The following is a 21,300-nucleotide window of genomic DNA, read 5'->3' as shown; positions in this document are numbered from 1 at the left end:
TTGGCTTTTATGATTATTGTTTATAAATTCTGAAAATATAAGAATGAGCATAATTTAATTTATTTTGGAGAATTATGTGCAAAATTGTTAAAAATACATTTTAATTTACATCAATCTTCATGATCTACGTTTTTTATTTATGTTGCCCTTGAATATCTATTTTATTTTTATAATCTATATCAATTATATCCTGATCTAACAAGTCCTTTCTTATGTTCATTTGGAGCCTGATCTCAAATATTTTAAAGTACTGATTCTCTCCTATTTTACATTAGTAAAATTATCTTTATCTGAATTAATGATTAATAATTCTACCAATGAATTATAGCTCTAACCATTAGAGCTATAGTTCATTGGTAGAATTATTAGAGCTGGGCAGCATTCTGCTTAAGTCGCGGGTTCATTTTTTCTTACAAACGCTTTTTCTCTCCAATTATTAAAAAAAAATGACTAATATTCTTCTTACGAATTTAAGACGTTGAGCTCGTATGAAAAATCAGTATTTATAAGTATATCTACTCCTCTATCAAATTAAGCCATTGTAAGTAGCAAACAGTTCATGAGTCTGGATACCCGTACATCCACACAATGTGCCAGAGAATCACAGGAAAGAACTGTATAATCAATGTAATGTCCGTACAATACGACAACCCTGTATTGGATTTAAAAATCAATCTCAAGATTCAAGTCCGACTTAATCCGACATAGCATATGGTTAGATGCGAACCCGTATAATCAGACAATGACAACGAAAGTTGTTACGAATTTGAGCCGGACTTAAAATTATCTTTAAAATTCTGAAGTTCGATTGGTCGGGTCCGAACCTGGTCAGTTCCATAAAAAAAAAAGCTCATTTACAACTATTACTTACAATGCCTCATTTATACATCAAATTTATGTCAATCACCTAATCTAGAGCAAAACCAGTCAATGTTGCAAGTACAAAGACTAGTGTATTGCTGTGTATAATATTACTCTACAAGCACGCACAACGACGCGTTTTATAAAAACTCGAACTTCACTAGAAGCCTTGCATTGTTGAGCTTCTCGCCTTTTTTATCGTGAAGAGGGACCGCTCGAATCCCTGGTCTTAGTTCCGACACAGGCAAACATGTTTGACCGCCGAAGTCATCCTTTTCTGACCTGTCATATTCTAGTACTTCAACTCTAAGCAAAGCTAGCTCAGGAATTGTCAAGGGGAACTCGAACTCTTCGTTCCAAGCAGGAACCCAATTATCCTCGATTACTTTCGTTTTTCTCATGGCAGCATCGGCCGGTGCCCCAACGATGTAAAGCTGCAAATGAATGCAATGTTACTATGAATAAATGGATTACTGATGGTCTAAACTTATTTCATCTACAATGTGTCTAATGTTGCAAGTAAATTTGTGAATTTTATGCTTCAGTGTTTTGTTCCTATTTCCTGAAAACGCTTTTAAACTCTGATTTTATATTTATGACCTAGTTTTCATTGCCATTTTGCGTTTGTTTGAGCGTTTTGCTTCCGTTTCTGGCTATGTTGCACGACAGCAGAAAATGCAAACGAAAAACATGGAAAAAGAAAACGGCGAAATGCCATTTTTTACGAGAGTAGTAAGTAAAAATAAACTTTCAGAGTTCAGAGTTTCAAAAGCATTTTTTAAAAAAGAAATGAGATGCCGAAACATAGGACTTGACACGTTTCCGAGCAACTATGTATTCCTATCGGATTCGCATGAATCGTATGTATCGAATGAAAGCCACAGAACATTCCTAATAAGTAAATATGATAATTGAATCAGTCTGACTAACCTTTGTATAGAAATCTGGTGGGGAGTATGAATCAAAGTAAGTGTGGCTAAAGTCCAATCGCCATCCATCACCTAAATATACTTTCACCTGTTAATAGGCAAAGAAGCTCTATAAGAATCTAGAGTAGGGGTATCTGCCTAAGTAGCACGGACACTTCATTTAATCAACATTTTTCCCGTTTCGGAAACGTGTCGGGAACTTAAGGTTTCGGATACAGACTTATTTTTAACAAAAAAAACCTTAAATAACACTGTTTCTTTGTGTTTGTGCCCAAGTGTCCCGTTCTCCGTATTCGTGTCAGTGCTACTTAAGTATCAGGCAAATAATAAGAAATACCAAGCTGGAATAATGGGCTTAGGGCTAACCTTCAATGTCTTAATAACGGATAAAGTTTTCTTAGGATTGAACAAGTCGTGGTCTTTCTGCATGAGAAAGTCGGGTTTTTTCAAGTAACCACACCCTCCATTAGCCCTAAACATCCCGTGCATCAACCAAAGTGATTTTCCATATCCCTGTTCAACGAAAACTCCAACATTAGCAAACTAGCTCGTGATCGAGGCATTGTGCTAAAACAATTGTTAGAAAATGTTGCTTAGACCTTCATAACTTATGCAGCACAATAACGGAATGCTGAAATAAGAAATGTCAAAGATGAAAAGAAAACGGCAGAACAAAACAAATTGTGTTTACATGTTATAAATATAGAGTTTTGAAGTTTGAGATGTGTTTTCGCAAAATGGAAACAAAATGCTGAAACATAGGACTCCACAAGTTTCCGTGCAACACAGTTCATAGTAAGAACCACCACTAGAGAAGAAGGCCATGCAAGAATAATTTAAGAGTACAGCACTGAGCTTCAAGCAAAAAAACCTGCATATTGAATGCAATCATTTGAGCTCCATGCATCCACCCATTGAGAGGCTTGTAATTCGAGGATGTTATTCGTGTACCTTTAGGATAAACTCTCAAGATATTCTCTTGCGTAAATCTGAACATAGTAGAATACATTGGTATCAGACATATATGCCATTTTACGCTCAATGGTAGCAATAAAAACCTCTTCCTGAGTTCCTGGCTATGTTGCACGGAAACGTGTTGAGTCCTAGATTTTGACTTTTCATTTCCATACATGGAAATATTTCTGAAACTCTTAAACTTAAAATGTATTCACTGTTCTCGTAAAAAAAAACAATTGTTTTGCCATTTTCGTGTTTTCCGTTTCCATGCAACATAGTCTTTCGGGTGTGTATAGCACCAATAAAAAACGTATGATACATGCCTCACTAGATCCATTCCATTAGTCGCTGCAGCCTTCTCAAGCTCTTGTTCGCTCAAACTAAGGCGTCTAACTTGATTAGCTGCAACATTGATTGCGTCTTTTAAGGCGCCCTTTGGCTTCCCAGCATGGATTGTAATTAAACGTTTGTATCCGACATTTCTTGATTTGATTTCACACTCTTCATCGTCTGGATCACTATCACTCTGTTGTTCATGAAAAGATCCATTAAACAAGCACTTTAACATTCAATTTTAACGAGAAAGATTCTTATCTTGCTTACCCTACAATCAGCAGTACCTTCTGGTTCAGGAAGTTCTTCTTCTTCGTCAGATGAATTCCTTGCATTTGGTGAGCGAGTTTCCTTCATCCTGATACTATTAATACCACTGGATTCAAGGTATTCTTTTGGCGGTTTTGTTGAAATCATAACTCTATGTTTTAATGATTCTGGTGAAAGGAATTGTACTAAACCATCTGATTCAGGATAATACAACATTTCTCCAAATATTTGCGTAAGCATCTACAAATACAGAAAAAAAAAAGACAAGGCTATAAGAAATCAGTTCGTGTTAACTGAGAAACCAAATCGTCCAAAATCAATACACACCTCTGCAACTTTTGCTTGTTGTTCTGCCATGAGGTGGTCTTCTAAAGTTATGATGACTGGATACGGAGAATTGACAAAAGCATAGTCTCTTATCGACTTAAGACATTTGATGAGCGGCACTGGCGTGGTCAAGGTCCTGAAAGATACGTTACATAATGAGATTGGCAAGAATCGACCTCTAGATCTTTCGATCATACAGGTCCTGATATCATATTAAATAACTAGTCCATTCAAAAGCGCAACTGAGACTCCAAAGTTCAAACTATGATTTTATTATCTCTAGCAAACAAACTAGACTATCTAGAGAATCAAAGAATCAATGCATACCTCCCATGAAGAACAAGAATCTCGTCTTTTGTAGAACCTGGCCATAAATCTAGTTCAATCACTCTTACGCCTCTTTGTAAAGCCTTTATGATCGGCACCTCACTACAATCACTGCTCAATTGATTCCCGGTCAGGTAAGAATTATGTCCTGTATATATGAAATAGTGTGCCAATGGAGCTGTCATATCATGATGTACCTGGAATTCAATATAATTTATCAATGTTATGATGAACCAACTTCTTAATATAACATCTTCGAAATTCTTGCCTAGACGGAAACCGTTAAATTGTGAAATAAACGCATGTGAAATATGGGTCCATGAAGAGCATCTACGCGCCTAATTTCTCATAACCTATTTAGTCAACAATAAGCCTCTAAATATCATATTCATTTGCTCAACTTTTAGCAGAATTTCTCCCATTATGCTGCTACTATTCAACTATCCATGCAACAATTTATCATCCATAACACCTAAAACTTAAAAAAAGAACACCAACGAAGGGGAGGTGTGAATACTTAATCTCGAGGATTGAACATAATGTCCCTACCACTGGAATAAGCCTCTAGGGACTAGATATTCATTTTCAATTACAACATTACCATAAAAACCCTCACATCATAAAACTCTACAACATGAAACAGTTCACTTTTTTCTTTATATACAACGAAGGGGAGGTTCGAATGCTTAATCTTGAGAATCAAACATAGTGTCCCTACCACTACATTAACCTGTGTGGACTAAAAATTCAATTTCAATTACAGAATCACCATAAAAAAACCTAAGATCATAAGACTTACAAAAAGAACGCCAATTCCATGATAAATCATAAATCTATAACTATCCTAAATGATCCCCTTTCTTTTTGTTTGATTAAACAAGGGGAGGTTCGAATACTTAATCTCGAGAATTGAACATAATGTACATACCATTAGATTAAACCTGCACAGACTAGATATTCATTTTCAATTACAAAATCACTCACGTCATAAAACTTCACAATACGAAACAAATTACTTTTTAACTTTGATTACAACGAAGGGAAGGTTCGAAAACTTAATCTTGAATCGAACATAGCATCCTATCACTAGATTAAACATGTGGGGACTAGATTTTTCATTTCAAATCACAAAATCACCATAACAAAACCCTCACATCATAAAACTTTACAATATTAAACAATTCATAAAATCTCTAGAATCGAACATAACGTCTCTACCACTAGATTAAACCTCCAAGGACTAAATATTCATTTTCAGTTACAAAATCACCATATGCAAAAACCCTCAACATTACAAAACTTCACACTTTGAAACAACTCACAAAACATTATTTGAATTTTCTCGCTATAAATTATTATCTAGGTTGCACGGACACTTCATTCAATCAACATCTCCCGTTTCAGAAACATTTCAGACACTTAACATTTCAAACACGAAACTTCATTCACACTTTAAAATAACATCATTTCACCCTGTCCATACCCAAATATCCCGTTTTCCGTGTCCGTCCTACCTAGATTATCATCGAACATTTAAAAATAAAAACTAAAATTAAAATTAGAAAGAGAGAAAAAAGAGTTGACCTGGGGAAGAATGGGCCCATTAATATCATCAAAAAGCAAGAAATGAAAAAAATCATCAAGATTAAGACCATTTCTTGCATACTTAGTAATATGATGTCTCTTATTAATCACATCAACCATAATCCTTTGAGCATCAGCCAACGTACAATCCATCATATCTTGATGTAAAACCAAGAATCTTCTGAACTGATCGGAGCTCATATGCCGGTCACCGGAGGAAAACTTAATGAACACGGATTTTACGTCATCAGGCGGCTCCGCCTCTGTAATCTTGAATTTTCTGTTGAAAATGTTGAACATCTTGTAATTGTAACTGCCAAGCTCATCCTTTGGCGGCGGCGCCGGTGGCTCCGGCAGTCTCTTGAATTTCCGCTCTTTTCTGTAGGTGTTCATTTGGTTTTTTATTGGGTTTTTTGGGGTTTCATTCTCTTTGTCTCGACGGAGACAGGAGTTCCAAGAAATGAGGAGAATATGAAGCGGGTTCGTTGGAGGTTAACTTGTTCTGTAAGAAAATGTTCAAAACGACATTGATGTGTTCAGTTTTAGGTTGTCGTTTTGTTTTGTTTTTAGAGACTTTATTTTTTGTTTCGGAACATTCTGATGGGTAAATTTTTACTGAATTTTCTTCTCTCTAATTATTTTTCTTTAATTTATAAGAACAGTCTCCATTAATTTCAAATTTATTTCAATGTAATTGCTGTATCCAGCTCTATTTCTATTGATTTATTATGACATGAAGCCAACTAAAGTCCTATTTAAAGAGTTAATCTTTTTAATCTGTGTGGTGCCATATTAACCTAATTTTTCAAATATAGAATATTGATACTATAAGATAAAAACTAATTACATTATAATTTATAAATATCATGTCGTTTATATTGTATACATTGTGTATACGTCTCGTCAGTGTGACGGAATTATGTCGCAACCGATACTTGTAGCATTTCTTTTTTCAATATAAAATCCTCAATATTCAAGTCTAGGCTTTTTTTTCTTCATAAAAATTTCTTTGCTTTCAACATTCATTTGTATGAAAAAGATTCATATAGTGCTATATCAACATTGTGTGTCATCTATTGTTTTGAAAATAAAAATAAAATTATTAAATGAAAGTTGATTTATCATCCATTAGAATTTAACAATATAAACTACACACCACATTTATCTAAAAGAACTATAAAAATTATTAAAAGAAAAATTCTCTAAAGTATAAGCTATTGGAAAAAAGAATTAAAATGATAAAAAAAATTACACATTTTACTCTCAAATAAGTTAATGTGAGTATGCGTTATCAAACTAATGACATTATAAAGCACAAAGTTATTGTTGGCAGTATCTCTTAGGACTTATAAATAAAAAAATAGATTATATTCTATAGTCATGATATTATTATATCTAATCGGACTACATATGCTCGAAGTTTACCATTTCAGTCATTTACCACTTTTTCGTAATATATATGTTATCTTTAGCATTTAAGTCATCGTCAACAATAACGTAAAACAGACCTAAATTTGGTAAAAACGCGTGTAAAATGATAACTTTAATTGTTGCAGGGATATGTCACGCTTGAACTGTAAAACTCGGTTTCTTCATCTCTTAAAATAAAAAATTTACTATTCAAAGTTATATTAGATGAAAAATAATCTAACTAAAACACTAAACTAGAAGTAATGTATAGATTTAGAGCAAAATTATTTTAAAAAATAAAAACTGAATTTGAGAAATAAGAAGGTGATTTTAACCTAAATTAGCTAAAAACCACATGTCAAATGGAAGGAGCTCGCTAGAGTTTTTGAGAGGCCTTGCCTCTATTATAATTTTTTAATTTCATTTTGAAAATAATTAAGTAGACAAAAAGTTAAAATTAACAAAAAATAGAATACATTAAGGTGTTTATCGGTTTTAAAACATACCGGTCGGGGCTTATATGATCCCCGTCCCAAACATATAGGGTCAAATTGGACCTTCTCCAACTTGAAACTAAAACTATGAATTTTTACGATTTTTATTGATTTTTTATTTTATTTTAAGAATCATAAATATCTGTTAGCTCAACAAACACACAAACGTACAGTAATGGCAACTAGAACACGATTGATCTCCGCAGCCCTTTTATGGATCTTAGTTCTCTTTGTCATTCTAGCTTTTATCCAGGTACAGTCATGCTTTCAATTACCCGTCACCATTTTCTGTTTGTTTCTCGAGAATTTCATCTAAAACCCAATTGTTTTCTTTTGATTTTGTTACAAGAATCGATTAAGCGATGGAGGGGTTGCATCAGATGCCAAAGCTATTGCTGACTCCAGACTCAGTGAGGTTAGACTCTAAATTTTGTTTCTTTTTTTAATTTTGTTTAGTTGGCTAATTTAGCACTGTTAATGTTGATGTAGTTGAAATTTAAGAAATTGGGTATCTAGGTAGCATGGGTTCGGACATGGCGAAACAGGGTTATTTTAAGGTTTCAATAAGTGAAAAATGAAGTTTCCTGTCTGAAAGGTTGAAATGTCGGAAATGTTTTCGGGACTGGACACGTCGATTGAACGAAGTGTCTGCTACCTAGTTGGGTATAGTTTGTTTGTGAGAATAATTTATATATGTGTTTGGTTGCTCAGAAACAGAAGATCAAATTAGAGGAGGATTTGGAATTAGTAACCCACAAAGTTTACTTTGATATTGAGATTGGAGGAAAATCTATAGGTATGCTTTCTTTATTACTCAGCTCAAAAAGGTAAAAGAAAGTTACTTTATTTAATTCTTATGATCTGTATTGCACGGAAACTTATTGAGCATTATATTTCAGTATTTAATTTCTATTTTCGAAAAAAATTTGCTTCTTATAAGAAATATCATTTTATCGTTTTTTGTTTCAGCATTTTCAGAATTGGTATTTCCGTTTTTGTTTTGGTGCAACATTGCTTGTGAATGTGGATTAGTTATTATTAGTTCTTGCATTATTGGGTATACCTCTGATAATCCTATATTTCTTCTATATATCAAAAAACATATGCCGTTTCAAGTTTTTTCATAAATATATCCGGGTATAATGCTGTATGATTTTAGAGTGAATGATTGCGCTTCCGCACAAAGTGTTGTGTTCGTAGCACCAGCATGGCAGCACGTCCTAATTTAGTTTGATGTTTATGAACATAATGATCATCATTTTTGATTTTTTAGGTTAGAGAGTGGAAGTTTTAATATTGCATGTTGTAACCAGATTATTCTTCCTGCTGTTTGGATGCGTTATATTGTAATTGACAAACTGATCGAGGTGTTGATTTTGCTATATTAAGATCTCTTTGCAACCTTTATCTTCCCATATTTTGTACATTTGTTCATATGCTTTCTATTTCTAATTGCATTGTTCATGACCTTTTACTCTCAGGTCGCGTTGTCATGGGTCTCTTTGGTAACACAGTTCCTAAGACTGTAGGTATGCTATCTAAGTGCAATGCGGAATTCTACCTCATGTCCTTCATATATTTTATTCCAAATATCATTTACTTACAAATTTCACATTTTTTATGTGCAGAAAATTTCCGAGCACTTTGCACTGGTAGCCAAGTAACTTTTGCTCCTTTTGTTTTTAATTTTCTTTGGGACTGATTTTTCGCTATATGCACACTTGCTATTAGTATAGCCATAATATTAATACACGTTTGGATTTAAAAAGACTAAGGTGGTGTTTGATAAAACTGAAAATTAAGTGCTGAAAATTAAGTGCTGAATTTTAAGTGCTGAAAATAATTATTGCTGAATTTTTTAAGTGCTGAACTAAATAAGTCTGTTTGATAACTGCAAGTCTGCAATTACTGAATATTATTGAAATTATTATTACATTTTAACCTTTAAAGATTAACTATTTTAAAAATAAAATTATTAAATATAAATTATATGTTATTTAAATTTTTAAAATATAAATAAATAATATATAAAATAAAAATATTATAAATATTACATATATCATAAATAAACTTATACATTTTAGTCGCATAGCTTGATAACTAATCCTTAAAGATTATAATGATGCCCCCCTTTAATTTAAAACTAATTCTTAAAATAAAATATTAGTTTTTAAAACTCTTTAAAAACCGTTTAAATCTGATATTTAATGCTCTGTGTTACAAACAAAAGTTTAAATAATGTTTAAGAGCGGAAAGATTAAATAAATGACATATAAACTATAAAAAGAAAAGTAAAATAAAAAATAAAATATTTATAGTGAAAATATAGTAATTTGTAATTTTAAGTGTTGATATTTGTAATATTAAAACAAAATAAGAGATAAAATATTTTTATTCAGATTAATAAATGCAAATAATAAGAATATAAAGTTTATTCAATAAAAAACTAATATTTAATAATATAATGTCTTTAGTAAAAAAAATAAGTCAAAATTTTTGACTTATTATTTTAAATGGTTTTTGACTTAATTGAATAAGTTAAGTTGAACTTTTTTGAGTTATCAAACCAACTTAAAACAATTAAGTGCTTAATACATTAATTTAAGTAATAAGTTGGGTTATCAAACACCCCCTAAAATTGGGATACTGAATAGTTGGATATATTTCTCTTCATCTACTCCTCAATGCAGAATCAGTGTTTCACTTAAAATACCGATTGATAAATTTCTCTTGCATGCTTTACGATACTTATTTTATTTGGAACATGAGCAAATTAAAACTTCTTTTTACAATTATAAACTTTGTCGTGTTATAGCTAGATAAGTAACAAAAATGCATCTGGAAATTATGACATCTATGTTTGAGTGAGTGATGCCCTGCCCTTGTTGTCGGTTTACCAACTAACTAACATTGGATCGAGGCTTATATATTGTGCATTTTATATACGGCGAACACTCTTGTTATAGGGGAGAAAGGAATGGGAAATAGTGGGAAACCTCTTTATTACAAAGGGAGCAAATTCCACAGGATCATTCCCGGCTTCATGATCCAGGGTGGCGATTTTACTCGCGGTGATGGGCGAGGGGGTGAGTCCATCTATGGAGAGAAGTTTGCGGATGAAAACTTCAAGCTGAAGCATACTGAGCCAGGTAATTTTAAAATCCTCAGTTACATTATTATTGCTGCAAATTATGTAGCACGGACACGAGTACGGGAAACTTGGATACAGACATTGGCGAAATAATGTTATTTTAAAGTGCCCTATTTTAACAATGAAGTTTTGTGTTCAAAACGCTAAGTTTGCAACACGTTTTCTAAACGCTAAGCGTTGATTAGACGAAGTGTTGGGCTGCAATTATGCAGTCTTAGAGTGGCAATACTTATAAATTCATTTTTTTCCTCCAAAAACAGGACAACTATCAATGGCAAATGCCGGGGAAGATACAAATGGATCACAATTCTTTATCACTACTGTAGTAACCAGCTGGTTAGTATTCTTTAAAATTGAATTTGTTACATAAAATCGTCATAAATGGGTTAACGTTAACCTGTGTATTTGTGACTAAACCGAGCTGACAAATTCGGTTCGGTTTGATATTATAAAAAATTGGTTTTTTAGATCGGTATGGTTTTGAATATAACTGTTTTTAAGTTTATTGCAAATCAAACCAAACTGGAAAATTATTCAGGCCCACTTGTTCAGTTTGAATTATTTTAATTCTTGGAAACTGACTAGTTCCCATTTGTTATTTTGCCCTCAAAAGGTTGGACGGTCACCACGTGGTGTTCGGCAAAGTGCTTTCCGGTATGGATGTCGTTAACAAGATTGAATCTGAAGGAAATCAAAGCGGAACGCCTAAAACAAAAGTTGTCATTTTAGACAGCGGTGAATTGCCTTTGTGACGACAAACAATCCTCGTCGATGAACTCTCCCTCGTGTAAAAACTCAGATGTACTAAAATATAGAGTTACACAAATTTAGTTTTGTAATGCGTGGTGTGGCTATAAGCAATTTACCATACATCTTTAAATTAAAACCTCTCTGTTATTCCCTTTCATCCCAATCTTATTAGTTTTTAGTTGGGGTGTTCATTCGATTCTAACCGAACGTAATTGATAATTTTTGTAAATTTCAAATCAAATTAAAATAGTCAGTTTGGTTCTATTCATACTGATCTTTTTTAAAGCAGAACCTCCATTTCTGAAACGCGAAACCTTATATTAACGGAATTTTCCTCCGTTTCAGCATTTTTTGTTTGCGTCTGATATAGAACGTAGGCGGTGGAGAAAACCGGAGACTTAAAATTTAAATGTATACAAAGAAATTGAATCATCAATCAAAGTGTACATCAAAAATGAGGACTGATTGCTAAATTCTTCTTATGAACTGTTACATATATGCTAGATAATCAAAAGTAACCAGAGATCATTGGACATAACATTTCGATTTACTAGCACAAATTATGCCAAGTTCCAGCTCGAAGTTGAATATATTATACAAGTTCGAGTTCTTGCTTGAACGACATCATTCAAGTCGAGCTCAAGTAAGCCGAGTTCAATATAAAGAATAATTATCAAACGTGATAATTATCAAAGAATAATTTCATCAAATGTCGATAAAAAATAAATTTTTGATTTATATGTATAAGAGTTTGTCTAGCTCGGCTCAAGATTAAACTCGACTGGTCGTACTTATAAGAGACTTGAGCTCAGCTTGACATTAACTCGAGTAGCTCTAGCTCTAGCTCGGCTCAAGATTAAATTTTGAATTGTTGTATGTGTAAGAGACTCTTGAGCTCGGCTCGATATTAACTCGAGTAGCTCGAGCAGGATTTGATTTTTCCGAGTCAATTTTAAACTCATTTTAATCGATTTATTCTAAGAAACACAAACACATTTATTTTCTTCATTTATAATTTCCAAATTACATACTAAGAAACACAAACACATTTATTTTCTTCATTTATAATTCAATCAAACTAAAATCGCCTACGTTCTACCACTACTATTACTATTATTCCCCGAACCGCCGCCACCGTCACGGTGGCTATGATAAGAGTTAGAAAAATTAGAATTCAAATCCGAGTAAAGCGACACAACTTTCGAAATATTACCGTTAAGCTCCTGAATCAACGCCACGTTTTTCACCATATTGTCAGCAATTCTCGACTGATGATTCTCGTTAACTTGCTGAATCAAGCTTCTGTTCCGATCCAACACCGACTGTACTTGCCGGAACGTTGTGTTAAACGACGCTAAAACTTCCGGATCTCTTACTTCGTCGTCGTCGTCGTCGTCTTCCTCGTTGTTGTGGTGGCGCTGCTTCTTGTGCCGCCGCTTTGAGTTTGAGGTCGGATTATCCATGGTTGTCCGGGCGGCTTGTGGTGGGAGATGGAGTTTGACCCGGTGTTGATGGATTCTGGTTTTTTGGGTTGATTTTTTGGGGAAGATGAAGCGGTGGTGATATATAGAGGTTTGTTTTTGTTATGGATACGCGCGTTTTGAGCGAGTGGTGTGCAGTGTTTTGTGGATTTGTTTTATTTTGTGATTGGGAGGAAAAGAGTGAGGTAATGTCTAAATCACTTGGCCACTTTTTACTCCACTAGGAATTTGGTATCTTTGAAAAAAATTGAGGGATGAAAATTCATAAATTTTATACTTTTTTCGTCTCAATAGAGTTGTCAACTTTAAAAAAAAAATTATCCCAAAATTCTTATCTATTTTTAAAAAGTAACAATTTTTACACTCAACTTTCCTATATTACCCCTATTTAAAATCTATTAATTAAAATAAATTGTAAGTGGACTCTATATTAAGTAAGATATAACAAAAAAAGTAAGAAAAAATTTACTAGACTCATAAACAATGATTGTTTTTCTTAAACTGTGTGATAAAGATAAATTGGATCTAATGGGACGGAGGGAGTATAATTCATGAAATTGAATAAAATTTATTATTTTATAGAGTAAAGAATTGTGACAATCTATAAATTTTTAACATTGCTCATCTTTTAAAATTGGTCATTTGAATTTTCATCTCCACGGTAGAAAATTTGATACACATCTTTTTCAAATAACGATGCTGTGTTTTGAAATTTTATTATTTTAAAATATCTTCATAAATTCATGAATTTTATATTAATTCAAATATTTGAATTTATAAATCTATAAATTTTATATTCCGTACATTTAATAAAATTCATGAATCTCAAAAAATTTCAAATCAAACTGTTTAGGGACTTTTGATGACTAAATTCATAAATTTTTAAAAATTCAATCAATACATCATTTGGTACAAATTATAGCACAACAATCTATGAATTGTGAAAATTTATCGTACTCAAAAACTCTAGTTTAAAATATCTCCGTTTAGGTGGAAATATTGAAATATTTTTTTTATAAATGATGAATTGTGTTAAAATTAAATTATTTCAAATATAACTCTATAAGTCCATAAATTTTATATTTGATTCAAATAATAAAATTTATAAATCCACGAATTTCACATTTATGAATAAAAAATTATGGATGTTGAAAACTTCTAATCTAATCGGCGTCTTAGTATTTGTTGAAACATAATTAATTTTAATTTTAAAATAAAAAAACTTATGCAAATTTTAAAAGTTGAAGTGAAATTCAAAATCTATTAAAGACTTCAATCTATTTAAATTTAGTAAATCCTGAGTATACAATGCAATAACATCATAAACTAAATTATTAATAATAGAACTATTATGAAATAAATTTTACAGTCGCATTTTTGAGATTATAAAATTAAAATAAACTAATAAAAATTATAAACTATCATTGTGTACATTATACAGTAAAAGAATAAGTCTATGTTTGTTGTACATTGGATTTTAAAAACTCCTAATCTAAATGGTGTCTTGAAATAAACAAATACTCCCTTCATTCTAATATAATTGTCTACTTTGAAAAAAAAAATTATCCCAAAATTCTTATACTCAGTTTTTTTATATTATCTCTATTTAAAATCTACTAATAAATAAATTAAAATAAATTGCATATAAACCCTATTTTAAATAGGGGTATGACAAAAAAATAAAAAAAATTATACAAAGCTTATAAACAACAATTGTTTTTCTTAAACTGTGTGATAAAGTCAAAATGGACAACTCTATTGAAACATAGAGAGTATAAGTTATGAATGCACAATCATTTTTAAATGATTATTATTATGAATTTAGGAGATATTGAAACATGAGGCCAAATACATGGCTGAAGTTTTAAGAAATACTCCCTCCGTCCCAATAGAGTTGTCCACTTTGAGAAAAAAATTTGTCCCAAAATTATTGTCCACTTTCAAAAAGTAACTAACCTTTACATTCAATTTTACTTTATAACCCCTATTTAAAATCCACTAATGAATAAATTGAAAGTAAATTGTAAGTGGACCCTATATTAAATAAGGGTATGATAAGAAAAGTAAGAAATTTTTTATAAAATCCATAAACAATAATTGCATTTCTTAAACTGTGTGATAAAGGTAAAGTGGACAACTCTATTGGGACGGAGGGAGTAGTTGAAAATTGGAAAGTGATTTTATATAATTATAAAGTTTAGAAAGAAAATTTAATATATCAAAGTTTAATAACTTTAATACAAAATTAATTGTATTGCATCTATTCATAAAAAAAATAGAATAAACTAGAGCATAAAATGCTTGCCTCGAAGCATTAAAGTAATGCACGCGCTGAGAGGTGTGAATGGGAAAGGAGTGAAAAGAAAATATCTAAAGGTGGAGTTAGATTGGAAGAAAAGATATCCAAAAAGGGCACAGATTTTGCCACGACAACAAAAAGTACATTTTCTTTTTCCTTGTCAGAGCCAGATATTTATGTCCAACAAAATATCTTTTCTAGATATTTGTTTTTATGAAATCCATCAATTTAACTAATATTAAAATTATTTTTATTATTTTTTTTACTGAATTGTTCAATAATTTATTTCAAAATAAATTAATTTATATTATAAAATATAATTTGATAAAACAATAATTAAAACATATTAAAATATTTGATTACTATGATTGACTATAAATGAAATTAACTAACTAGGTTTGATTCAAATGAATCGTTAAACAAGTTAATTTGATTTAAATTACCATTTTGCTCACCGAGAATTAGAGTTGGCAGTTCATGTTATCATGTCATCATCATATAAGGGTGTCATACACCTATTTAGATTTAGATTTTTTTTAATACGAACACGATCATTTAGCTAATAGTGAAAATATCAAATTCAAATACGATATGTTTATTAAAAAAATTAATATGTGTCGAAATATTATCCTATTTACTAAAAAAATTCATAAGAAATCGTGTATTTAACCTATTTAACTTATTTAACATGTTTATTAATAAGCGGTTTAATTTGTTTAATACATCTTTTTAACTAAATAAATACAATTATATATCAAACTTCTTAAATAGTCATTAATTTTTATACAACAAACAACAATTAATGAGATATATATTATATGGATATATATTGTCACATATAATAATTTAATCAAGTAATGTAACTAATAAATATATTTAAACATGTCTTAAATGAATTAAACATATTTAACTTGTTTAATGTACTATTCAACTGTATCATAAACGGATTGACAATGTTTATGACCAAAATCTATACAAATTAAATACGGACTCATTTATATTTATGTTTTGTCATGTAAACGGATCGTATTGAAAATTTTCAGCCTTACCCCTAACTACTAATCAGACAAACAAAAATTCATTTCTACATAGTTCCAATTTGTGTTCTGTGTCGCATTCTTCTTTTAGCTAAGAATAAAGGTAAATTTATAAGAATTTCTCAATATATTAAAGATGGTCCTTGTGAATCTTATCCATGAAAAAGGAAAAAAATTTAAATATCTCAAAAATTCCTTTTTAGATATTTTTATAACATAAAAAATATCACTGAAGAGTATATACCTATATCCCATTTCTATTTATTATTATTTTTTTGATAATTATTTCTATTTATTATTGCTACTGTTGTTGTTACTAAATTAATCAAACAGCTGAATTTTTACAAGAGTTGTACATTTTAGTAGATTTTATCAAAAGTATTAGCAATAACTAGCTTAATTCATAATAGCTATACTTTACGAACATTTATTTTATTTTTTAATTTTGAAAATGCATATAATTTTTTTAAGATTTATAATATATTTTCGTAAAAAATTATATTTTATTGCTGCAGTATTTTCCGATTCAACGTTTCCATGTAACATAGCAGAAGAGTAATGAAGACTAGACGTATGGGTAGCAAATATTAACCAAGTTAATTGATTTATTTTGGTTAGTTCAGTTAAAGATTTTTGGTTCATTTGGTAATTTAGTCGGTTTGGTTTAATTTACCGGAGATTTTGCTATGGTTAAGAATTTTAAAAATTGGTTAAGCAAATCTACTTATTTTATAATTATTATTTATACTTTTAACCAAATTAACTATATTAACCGACTTATTCGTTCGGTTTGGGTTTTGATTTTGGTTTATTTGGTTAATTCAATTGGTTTGGTTAAAAAGCTAAAATAATTTAGTAATTCAGCCGAACCAATCAAATACTCACCCTAGGTAGAAGTTCCATTATTGATTTTTTATCTTTAAACAGAAAATGGAAAACACAAATAGAGGCAACTTGATCCAATCATTCATGATCATCTTATCTCATGAATCAAACAAACATTTTTGATGCACATTTCTTGTCTCACCATTGTCTGTTCATCGTATTGAAGAGGCAGGCTCATACTTTTCGAGCTCGATCCCCACAATTACGCATAATCAGCTTCATAATGCAACATTACTATCGTAATCAAGTCGAAATAATTTCTATTAACAGAACTGCATTCAACGCGTGCGTGTTTAAATTCATGAGTGCACTACAAGATTGAATCGAACTAAATATATCATCGAAGTTCTACTAATTCTATAGCTACCTCAAACGCCCTACCCTCATTTCCGTATTTCGGATATACTATGATCTGGAAACTGGAAAAACATAGGCATAAAGATGGTATCACAGCCTATTCCCAGTGAATTTCCCGGTGAAATGTCCACTCGGAAGGATTTAGTGTTCTGTTCCCGTCAGCAGCTACGAGATAATATGAAGAATCTTCCGGAAATTCCGAGGGCATGGATTTCCAGTATAGAGATGGACTCCATTCAGCTTCTTTCAGCACTTTCAGTATCTCCTCCACAACTATTTTGCTCCCTTCAGCAGATAGATGAATTCCATCCCTGCGGAAAAGGATGAATATCAACATTTGAAGTGCCGATAAAGGAACCATGAATTCAGAATCAGAAGAATTTAACTCGTTAAACATCGGTAAAAAAACTTAATACTAATAGTAATACTCAATAGATCAACCTCTCCCTAAAATTTGCTGTTAAGCCGATCCGAATGTGAAACATTTCTTAGAACATAATCGTTCACAAGAATATCCATCAGGACCAGACCCTACTGACACATTTGACTAAATTGTCTCGTTTGTCCAGATGAGGAGAAAAGAACTACATCCAATCTCAATATATGAAGTTTACGGTAAATATATTCTTGTTTACGAATAAGAAAAAAACAGGTTGACTCACGGTTAAATCCAACATCTAAAACCAGGACCAGGAACTCCTATCAACCAACAAGAAAGATGGTCAACCATTTCGTTTATCATGTTAAACCATACATGTAAAATCATAAGAATCAAGCCTAATAGTTTCGGAGCGCATTTCTTAAATTTTGCAAATATAGCGCTTAAAAAGTCGAGGTTGCTTGCTTGAAACATTAAGCCTAAAGGGACGACTCACAAATGATAACGAAGCTTCTGCTCTGGCCATGTATAAAAAAATGATATCAACTTAAACTTTAGATTTGTATGAATATAAGAAATATCAACATGTTAACAGCATGTAAAAAGGTTCAAAAAGGCCAAGAGCGGGAAAATGAACGACAAAGATTTCAGTTATGGACATTCATAAGTTTCCGTAAATCGGATAAAGATATGGCCAGAAAGAACTTACGTAAAGCAGACAGTTTCCCAGTCACTTCTTTTTTGGAATCCCGAGAAAAGATCGACGGCCTTGACACCCAACTCCTGGGACAATTTTAGACAAGCTTCTGAATACTTTTGGCACAACTCATTCGTCCGTACTAGCTCGCTAAAAATTGCACTGATGTATGAAAAAAAAATCAGAATTTATATTTGGTGACAGAAATAACTAAAGCAAGGCGCGTATATGTAGTATCAGCGCACCTTGTGCTTGAACGAACCCTCTCCTCATCAACTGGAGGAGTGGTCAAGAAAATAACGCGTGTGTTCTCTGAAAGGCTCTGATTACAAATAAACATGTCAGAATAAACAATAAACTCCTATTCGATAAAATTCTTATGAGATCAGATTGCAACACAGACAGCCAATAGAACACTGAAGCAATCAACAGCGTATAAAGTAAGTTCATTTCCACATCAATCGAATTACTATCGTTGCTTCTACTTCGTGAAATTCAATTTTACTAATTTTAAAAACTCCATGCAAGCTACACGTGTGTTCTTTGAAAGGCTCTGATTACAAATAAACATGTCAGAATAAACAATAAACTCCTATTTGATAAAATTCTTACGAGATCAGATTGCAACACAGACAGCCAATAGAACACTGAAGCAATCAACAGTGCATAAAGTAAGTTCATTTCCACGTCAATCGGATTACTATCGTTGCTTCTACTTCGTGAAATTCTATTTTACTAATTTTAAAAACTCCATGCAAGCTACACGTGTGTATCGAATTTTGTTATGGAAAAAAGAAAAGAATACCATTTAATTAAATAAAATTAATTCCTTCTAGAAAACAGATCATGAAGCAGCCCATGATAGATTACGATTTTTTACGAGTATTAGAGTTATTGTTGAAATGTCTTACGTGACAGGAAAGTTTTTTTTTCCATTGTCATGAATCAGTTTTCATAGCTCTCTAAAATCATATTTTTATTATTATTATTATTTTAAGTCTAGAAAGACCTTGAGATGAAGAGCGATCTTCGTCATGTTCTCGATGTACTCAGCAAGTGGCACATGAGGGCCTAATCCAGATGAGTGAGGCCCCATTGAATCATTGCCACCAAAATAAACTATCACCAAAGCTGGCTGTACAGTAGCATCCTGGTGGATGCCAACCACAAAAGAGTAAAATTAAATGCACAGAGCTCCTAAAACTTTAAATAAAAAAAGTCAATTCATTTTCTATAGATATGCATCAGTCATGCTAAAGTGAAAAGACAAAGACCAGCAAAGAGATAAAAAAACGACGTTACTCAGTTCTTATGATATCAGAGAGACGATAGATCATGCATGCTGTAACTCCAAAGAGCAAACACAATGGTAATTGTAAATTCTAGCCTCACGAAAAATAGTTAAAAAATGCAACAATCAAAAGGCACTACAAGAAAAAGAAACATGTAAGCCATGTAGCACTGAAATGGAAACCAAAATGCCAAAACGAGAAACGTGCCAAAATAGAAGCCAACAAAATGATACTTCTACAAAAATAGGTTATAAATTTAGAGTTTTGAAGTCTCATAAGCGTTCCTGGAGTTTCAGAAACATTGTCCGTGCATTATCATTCTTAATGCATAGCAATTTGCAAGTTTTGTAGAAATATCCACAAACACATACGAATTGGTGAAAGCTAATCTCAAGGTCCATTGGCTCTATTCTAAGATGATAAACCTTTCAAAAAGTTCCACTAACTTCCTCAGCATGAATCTCTCATTGTATACTATGATTCTAACCTAAGTAGCATGGACACGGATATGGGAAACATGACACAAACACGGCAAAATGTGCATTGATTGAATGAAGTGTCCGTGCTACTTTACCTCAAACTAAACGAGACCGCCTAAACTTAAACACAACCAGAGTTTCAGATAGCGATTGCATCCATGAATACAACATTAATACCTTAGGAAAAATTTGATCAAGGACCTCAACCGCACGCCTTGAATTCCACCCATAGTATCCTCTCAGCACTATGTCTGCCTGTGATCAACCACAACTCAAAATAAGATTGCATTAGAAACAACATAAATTTAGTGATATAAACTCTGAAAACCCAGAGCTCAACAGGACATGGATTCTGTGCATTTCCATATGAAACTATACTAAACGTTTTAAACCAACAAAAATTGAGCATTTGGGTTATTCTAAACATTGGAAAACTCCATGAAAACACTTTCCTTCCCTAATAAACTAACAAATAACCGACCAACGATGGTATAAGCGTTGGGCAGCATTTTGCCAAATTTGTTGGTTCAATTCCTCCCGCAAACGCTCTATCCTCCAATTATTAAAAAAATAACAAATGCCCATTATCTAAAATCATGAGTAAATTTCTAAATCAAAATTAACTAAAACACTAAACAAATTACAGCAGAAATGAAAAGAAAGGTAAAGATGAATACTTTACGAGCATAGATATCAGAGAGATGAGAGCCCCAACCTCCATGGCTAAAGCTGAGCTGGACAATGGAAGATCCAAACAGCACAAACTGTGGCCTAATTGGTCCCACCATTTCTCTTTGTTAAAGATTCAATCTTTCTTTGATTTTGTTGAAAAATTTATAAACTTTTAAAGTGATCTCAAAAAGCTTCTCACTTTACATGAGAAGTGTTAAAATGGGGAACTTGTGTATTAATGGAGGTTTCATTTATTGCAATTCTACCTCTCCCATTGCTACATTAATATTGTGTTGGAAAATATAGTTAGACTTTCTCAAATACATGAT

The 21,300-nt window shown here is 31.9% G+C and overlaps 4 protein-coding genes across 4 annotated transcripts; 1 reads left to right on the top strand and 3 right to left on the bottom strand.

Moving 5' to 3' along the window:
* Window positions 1-755: 755 nt before the first annotated feature.
* Window positions 756-6,123, bottom strand: LOC126661435 (phosphoinositide phospholipase C 6-like). Its single transcript, XM_050355292.2, has 9 exons — window positions 5,589-6,123; window positions 4,005-4,201; window positions 3,678-3,813; window positions 3,351-3,590; window positions 3,071-3,273; window positions 2,662-2,779; window positions 2,157-2,303; window positions 1,792-1,878; window positions 756-1,295 (listed from the first exon to the last, which is right to left on the bottom strand). The coding sequence occupies exons 1-9, from the start codon at window positions 5,979-5,981 to the stop codon at window positions 1,002-1,004; spliced, it is 1,815 nt and encodes a 604-aa protein (XP_050211249.1). The 5' UTR covers window positions 5,982-6,123; the 3' UTR covers window positions 756-1,001.
* Window positions 6,124-7,604: 1,481 nt separating this feature from the next.
* Window positions 7,605-11,661, top strand: LOC126660598 (peptidyl-prolyl cis-trans isomerase CYP19-4-like). The gene is made up of 8 exons (XM_050354164.2): window positions 7,605-7,745; window positions 7,842-7,907; window positions 8,204-8,288; window positions 8,974-9,021; window positions 9,121-9,144; window positions 10,459-10,641; window positions 10,904-10,979; window positions 11,257-11,661. The coding sequence occupies exons 1-8, from the start codon at window positions 7,668-7,670 to the stop codon at window positions 11,393-11,395; spliced, it is 699 nt and encodes a 232-aa protein (XP_050210121.1). The 5' UTR covers window positions 7,605-7,667; the 3' UTR covers window positions 11,396-11,661.
* Window positions 11,662-12,375: 714 nt separating this feature from the next.
* On the bottom strand, window positions 12,376-12,942 carry LOC126660599 (protein EARLY FLOWERING 4). The gene has a single exon (XM_050354165.2). The coding sequence runs from the start codon at window positions 12,854-12,856 to the stop codon at window positions 12,482-12,484; it is 375 nt and encodes a 124-aa protein (XP_050210122.1). The 5' UTR covers window positions 12,857-12,942; the 3' UTR covers window positions 12,376-12,481.
* A 4,393-nt stretch (window positions 12,943-17,335) lies between these two features.
* Window positions 17,336-21,300, bottom strand: LOC126661258 (GDSL esterase/lipase CPRD49). Its single transcript, XM_050355083.2, has 6 exons — window positions 20,977-21,300; window positions 20,477-20,554; window positions 19,538-19,678; window positions 18,774-18,850; window positions 18,541-18,690; window positions 17,336-17,763 (listed from the first exon to the last, which is right to left on the bottom strand). Exons 1-6 carry the CDS (start codon window positions 21,085-21,087, stop codon window positions 17,550-17,552), a joined length of 771 nt encoding a protein of 256 aa, XP_050211040.1. The 5' UTR covers window positions 21,088-21,300; the 3' UTR covers window positions 17,336-17,549.

This window comes from Mercurialis annua, linkage group LG8 (assembly GCF_937616625.2).
Source record: "Mercurialis annua linkage group LG8, ddMerAnnu1.2, whole genome shotgun sequence".
Lineage (NCBI taxonomy): Eukaryota > Viridiplantae > Streptophyta > Magnoliopsida > Malpighiales > Euphorbiaceae > Mercurialis > Mercurialis annua.
This window is presented reverse-complemented; position numbering and strand designations above follow the sequence as displayed.

Coding starts and splice junctions, on each gene's coding strand:
- LOC126660598 (XM_050354164.2), top strand. CDS start 7,668: ATGGCAACTAGAACACGATTGATCTCCGCAGCCCTTTTATGGATCTTA. Junction 7,908..8,203: donor CTGACTCCAGACTCAGTGAG/GTTAGACTCTAA, acceptor TTGGTTGCTCAG/AAACAGAAGATCAAATTAGA. Junction 8,289..8,973: donor GATTGGAGGAAAATCTATAG/GTATGCTTTCTT, acceptor TTTTACTCTCAG/GTCGCGTTGTCATGGGTCTC.
- LOC126661435 (XM_050355292.2), bottom strand. CDS start 5,981: ATGAACACCTACAGAAAAGAGCGGAAATTCAAGAGACTGCCGGAGCCA. Junction 2,780..3,070: donor AATGGAATGGATCTAGTGAG/GCATGTATCATA, acceptor TACTATGTTCAG/ATTTACGCAAGAGAATATCT. Junction 2,304..2,661: donor TGATTGCATTCAATATGCAG/GTTTTTTTGCTT, acceptor TTCGTTGAACAG/GGATATGGAAAATCACTTTG.
- LOC126660599 (XM_050354165.2), bottom strand. CDS start 12,856: ATGGATAATCCGACCTCAAACTCAAAGCGGCGGCACAAGAAGCAGCGC.
- LOC126661258 (XM_050355083.2), bottom strand. CDS start 21,087: ATGGTGGGACCAATTAGGCCACAGTTTGTGCTGTTTGGATCTTCCATT. Junction 20,555..20,976: donor CTGATATCTATGCTCGTAAA/GTATTCATCTTT, acceptor GGTTGATCACAG/GCAGACATAGTGCTGAGAGG. Junction 18,691..18,773: donor AGGGTTCGTTCAAGCACAAG/GTGCGCTGATAC, acceptor TTCATACATCAG/TGCAATTTTTAGCGAGCTAG.